Source organism: Nerophis lumbriciformis, linkage group LG10 (genome assembly GCF_033978685.3).
Source record: "Nerophis lumbriciformis linkage group LG10, RoL_Nlum_v2.1, whole genome shotgun sequence".
NCBI lineage: Eukaryota > Metazoa > Chordata > Actinopteri > Syngnathiformes > Syngnathidae > Nerophis > Nerophis lumbriciformis.
This window is the reverse complement of record NC_084557.2, coordinates 8915637-8921636: the sequence shown is the minus strand read 5'-3', so window position 1 is coordinate 8921636 and position 6000 is coordinate 8915637. Positions and strand designations below refer to the sequence as shown.

General features: G+C 39.8%; 1 protein-coding gene across 4 annotated transcripts in view; it reads right to left on the bottom strand.

Annotated features, from left to right (window-relative positions):
* Positions 1–302: 302 nt before the first annotated feature.
* caprin1b (cell cycle associated protein 1b) overlaps positions 303–6000 on the bottom strand; it is a 35334-nt gene continuing 29636 nt past the window's right edge. The window contains exons 15-19 of one of the 4 annotated variants that reach the window (XM_061970312.2): positions 5350–5496; positions 3461–3611; positions 1155–1331; positions 923–1029; positions 303–833 (exon numbers count right to left, since the gene is read on the bottom strand). In XM_061970312.2, the coding sequence (XP_061826296.1) occupies positions 747–833; positions 923–1029; positions 1155–1331; positions 3461–3611; positions 5350–5496 (669 nt within the window). In that variant the 3' untranslated portion in view covers positions 303–746. Of the gene's footprint in view, positions 834–922; positions 1030–1154; positions 1335–3460; positions 3612–5349; positions 5497–6000 lie in introns of all 4 variants that reach the window. The other 3 variants (XM_061970313.2, XM_061970311.2, XM_061970314.2) reach the window with 3 other exon arrangements.

The following is a 6000-nucleotide window of genomic DNA, read 5'->3' as shown; positions in this document are numbered from 1 at the left end:
GTTGTGTCATGTCTTAAGACTGGATCAAATATTTGAAAAAGTGTTAAAGTGAACTGTTTTTATTTTATGTCATAATCATATTTGAAGCTATATTTCTTTTAAACCATTAGGTGACGCCAAATCTGATTTGACTCACTCCCAATACTAACCATTTATTTGATCATGAAGCAGTCAATTTTTTAGGATGTTGAATTATAAACATAAATATACATAATAGTTAAGCGTTCCACTCATCCCAAGAAAAGAAAAAAAGGCATACAAATGAATAGCCCACACATAAATAGCACACATTCAAGGCTGAATTTTGGGTATGCAACTCAACTTTATTGAAACCTTTAAAGCGACATCAATTTACAAACAAGGAAAGGGAGCTTGTTGAACATAAAAATGTATTTTTTCCAAAACCAGAATGACAATATAACTGAGATTGGGAATCAACTCCCATGGATTGGACCAGCAGTGGCAGGTGCATTTTAATACAAAAAATAACTTATGAAATCTTTCAAGTTTCCAGGAATATTGTTAACACATGGCCTCTGTAAATCTCTGATTCAATTCACAGCTTTTCTTGTGTCCAGATTGATGATTTTGTATTTTGGATATCAAAGCATGACCTACTTTGATTCGAGAGACAGGAAACATTTCACAGATGAACATACTGAAAAGAGCAGAGTGAGCTGGGGTAAATGTATTCTTGAATTTTGGAATTGTCAGTGTGGTGCAGTTAAGTCATTAGGAGAGGCCTTTCAGGTTCTCATTGCCTGAGTGCTGCCTCTTGATGGACCTCTGGGTAGCGGGCCAGCTCCGCGCTTGTAGTTGTGTTGGTAACCATCCTTGAGAATATCAATAACAAGAAAAAAACACATTGAGAAACAAAAATAATCCAGGCTAAATAACATTATTTTGCAGTCATTTTTCATACCCTCTGATAATTCCCATTTGGGTAATCACGCGGTGTGTTGAACTGAGTTTGTCCATAACCAGAATTGGGAGTGTTCGCAAAAGACGGCCGGTAACCATCGTAATTACCTATAAAAAGGACAACATGTTTAACTTATCACACGCTAACACCGAAAATGTAAACAAGTTATAAATTTGAGACTTCTGCTCCTCTGGGGTGGACAAAATATACAAAAGAGAGCAGATGAATCAACCTCTGAAGCCATTTGCTGAGCCTCTGTAGCCGTTGATCATGCCCCTGGCGTTACGAGGTCCACCACGTGATATCCCCCGACTGTTGTAGAAGGACTGAGTCTGTCTGCCAAAGCCTGGGCCTTGCTGCGATGGCGGTTGATGGCCTCCAGATTGGTCTTGGGAATGAAAGGCACGAACTGCTTGAAGACGGAATTATACGGGTAAAGTCAACCCAATCCAATCCACTTTATTTGTATAGCACATTTAAACAACAGAAATGTTTCCAAAGTGCTGCACAACAATTAGGGCTGGGCGATATGGCCTTTTAATATCTCGATATTTTTGGGCCATGTCACAATACACGATATATATTGCGATATTTTGCCTTAGCCTTGAATGAACACTAGATGCATATAATCACAGCAGTATGATGATTCTATGTGTCTACATTAAAACATTCTTCTTCATACTGCATTAATATATGCTCATTTTAAACTTTCATGCAGAGAGGGAAATCACAACTAAGTCAATTTACCAAAACTGTATTTATTAACCAGTGGCTCAAACATTCATGTCATTTCCAAAACAGAAAGTGCAAGATTGTCAGACATTTTAAAACAAGCTATTAGTGCACTTTTGTGCATGATGTCACTAAGATGACATATCAAAAAAACAACTAAATTAAAGTGCACTTTTTGTACAGAACGCCACTACAATAGTTAAAAACAAATAAAGTGCACTTTTGTGCATGATGTCACACAAGATATTTCAAAAACTGTCAAATAAAAAATGAGCTGCATAATAGGAAATCAAATAGTGTATGTCCTTCGCTATGTGGTAGGTTCCTGTGGACGTTATCTCATTATGTTGTTAATTTGTTTTTCATACGGTGTTGATCTGGAAATGGTTGCTTCGGCATTTTGTGGGTGTGGCACCGGCCGGAGATGTTGACATGCGGAGTTTCAAGCACTCTTCATTCTCTAGCGGGTGACTTTTCAAATGATGCTACAAATTAGCAGTGCTCCTACTTCTTGTAGCAACACTTTTGCCGCATAATTGTTCAACATATTCCCGCTTGAAGCCAAACCACCGCTAGACGATGGACCCCGTGCTGTTTTTCTTGGGAATTAATTCTTCCTCCATTAGTTACCAGATTCGCACCTTCTTTCACTCGTATTACCACTCGCAACGCACCGTTAGCATCACAGCTAATGTTACCCATGTAGCTACCTCTCTGCCCCGTGAGGGCGTATGACGATGCATGCCTGACGTATGTAAGAAGGTGCGCTTGTTTATGTCTCTGTGAGAAGCAGACAAGAAAGGGTGAGAAACGCATGTAGTGTAATGCCCGCAGCTAAAAGCAACTGCGTGAGAACGTATACTCGAATATCACGATATAGTCATTTTCTATATCGCACAGAGACAAACCCGCGATATATCGAGTATATCGCCCAGCACTAACAACAATATTCAAATATTATCCTTAGCTCCACCAATGACTGAATAAAAACAAAAAATAAATAAATATAAAACCAATATAAAATAAATATGATTAAAAACGATTTTAAAGGGTAAAACCAATTAAAACAAATAGAAATCAAAATTTTAAAAACACAGGACCACAGAACACACGCAGTGTTAAAAGCCAAAGAATAAAAGTGGGTCTTAAGACGAGACATAAAACACTGCACTGTGGGAGCAGTTTGAACATGGAGGGGCAGAGTGTTCCAGAGCTTAGGGCCGACCACAGAGAAGGCCCTGTCTCCCCTGGTTTTATGTCTCATCTTGGGCACCACGAGCTGGAGCTGGCTCTCGGACCTCAGAGCGCGCGCAGGAGTGTAAATTTGGATGAGGTCCGAGATATAATGAGGTGCCAGTCCATGTAAAGCTTTAAAACAAACAGCAAGGTTTTAAAATCAATTCTAAAATGAACAGGGAGTCAGTGCAAACTCTCAAGAATTGGGGTTATGTGCTCACGTTTCCTGGCCCCTGTTAAAAGTCATGCTGCCGCGTTCTGGACTAACTGCAACCGGGAGAGAGCTTTTTGGCTAATGCCAGCATAAAGTGCATTGCAGTAGTCCAGGCGACTTGAAATAAAAGCACGCACGACTTGTTCAAAAAGGATAAAAGATAAAAACGGTTTTACCTTTGCTAAAAGACGAAGATGATAAAAACACGATTTTAAAACGCCATTGACTTGTTTGTCAAGTTTAAGTTTTAACCTCCGAAGTAAAGCATTGATGAAAGTGCCAAGCACAAACAAGACACCATTAGCTCGTCTCCATCAGTCTAGTAGAGAACAGGATGAGAAAAAAAAAAGCTTTACCGGGTTGCAGTTGTTCTGGCTGTATCTCTGATGGTTCCACAGGAAGCTGCGGCTCACTGCTGAAAGCCTGATTGAAGCTGTTCTGGTACTGGCTGGGCTGGCCCAATGCCTCAGTCTCAGCAGGCGGTACTGGCGCATTGAGGTTGAATACCTAAGGGGCAAACATAAGTTTATAACTCAAGTTCATCAAGTACAGTGGTCCCTATGTCCCACTTTTTGTAGGATTCTATTTTTAAGAACATTTTAACCAACATTTTGCTCCAGTTTATTTATAGTGTCTCGGTTATCGTATGGCCAAACTTTGCGCGGAACATACTAGAGTCTGTATGCAAGTTTATTATTCTGCATAATCAAGTGACTAAACAAAGCATCCTACTTTGGTAACTCACCCCTGATTTCCACAGTATGTAACACGGCTGCGGAACGTCATTGACCTGTTTTCGTTTTTATGCAAGACAATGTGTCAGTTTACACCACCTGCGGAATGGCACTGACATGGCAGAGACATTCCGCATCCCTGCGCTAAATATACGCATGGCTTTCATTTTTGCCGGTCGCCGCAACACAGTGGTTCAATTTAGCTCATATCTGCTTGCGTTTGACAGGAAGTCATGCACAAACACAAAATAAATGATCCGGTTTGACTCGATTGGTAGAGCGGCCGTGCCAGCAACTTGAGGGTTCCAGGTTTGATCCCCGCTTCCGCCATACTCTTCGCTGCCGTTGTGTTCTTGGGCAAGACCCTTTAACCACCTGCCCTCAGTGCCACCCACAACGTAGCTTTAAGATGTAGACAATGGGTTTCACTATGTAAAGAACTTTGAGTCTCTAGAGAAAAGCGCTATATAAATATCAAGGTGGATCGTAATTTACACTTTTAAACGTCCTAATGGGCGGTCATGAAGTCAACTTGTCAAAAGGTTTTCAGGTGTAATTTGGACCCCTGTTGACACTAATGCTGATTCTGGAAGTCCAAAATTATAGAATCAGATACAGGCATTAACCGGGACGCTATATGCGGATACAGGGTCCTGTGTCAAATGCCAGTTGACATGGGAGCCGGGGAAGCAGGGTTTGGTTCGTGGGAGTTGTGTGTGTCTACAACGCTCGCCATGGATGATGTGACTGTTGTCTTGTTGCTTGCTACGAAAAAAATTAAGTTGTCGTTCTGCAAGGGAAAACTGTCGTCTTTTTCCTCGAGACGTTCCGCGGTGTGTACTTTAGTGTTCACCTTATCACATTATTATGTGCGGAATCGTGAGATCTCGTAAAAGTCCACGCTATATACAGAACGGCGGAGGGGATTGCTGGATGGCAGAGCCGTTCCGTGGCGGTTACATTTCGCTGGCGTTCCGCATCCTGTGGAATTCAGGGGTCAGACTCTGAGACCCACCACGAATCCAAATTAAGTTTTAAGTGCCAACACGTTGGTGACAAAAGAGAGAAACACTTTTTATTCAAGCAAAAACTTGTAGCAAAGTACAATGGTGACTTAGCTATGCCCTCCCTTTCTCCCTCTGCACTCACTTCTGTCTTTGCCAATAAGACTTCAATAAAAGGTGTAAGTGCAGTTAAATGTTCATTAATCAATTTCATTCATCATTTATATTCATTCCACATGGTTTTCTGCATGTAAAACTAATTATTCTCTATAAAAAACATTTTTGTTTTGTTAATATTTACGGGTGTCTGGAACGGTACAATAGGATCTACATTACTAGTTTTTGTAGGGACATTTTGGAACCAAATGCGGAATTTAATAATCACTATGGTATCATTGCATTTTTTTTTCCTATTGCTCTATTATTTCACAATTTACGAAATAACAAAATAATTAATACTTTTTCAAATCCGCTAACAGGACAGAGTGAGGAAATAATGTGGCTTACGGTCTGCATTGACTGGAATGGTGCAGCATTGACATTGATGCCACTACTGTGAGGAGTTTTAGGGACAGGCTGGAAAACCTGTGTCTGGGAGGCAGGGGGAAGAGACGTAGGAGGAGGAGGATGCTCTGAGGGCAAGGGCATGGACGTCTGTCATAAAAAGAGAAATATTGACATGATTGTTCTTTACTTGACAACACGTTTTTACAACACATTTCACTAACTGTGAAACATAAATTCCAAAGTTTTGTGATGTATTTTTAGTCAGGTGACTTGGGCTAAGTCCAAATGTTTATTTTAAAAAACTTTTACAGGTTCAAAAAGATTGATATCCACACTGAAATATATTATTTTTATAATTCCATTTATATTAAACCAGACAAATACATATTCTTACAAAACGGCCTCTGTCATATCAAAACTAGGGATGCAACAATTATAACTTTTGACTTATTGTAGTCTGAGTAATAACAGTTTCACAAATATTATGCATTGATAGGTTTCACAACAAAATATGTATTAAATCACAGATATTCCTTTAAGATATTGATGTATTTATTATTGTTGGATTGATTGATTGATTTAAACTTTTATTAGTAGATTGCACAGTTCAGTACATATTCCGTACAATTGACCACTAAATGGTAACACCCC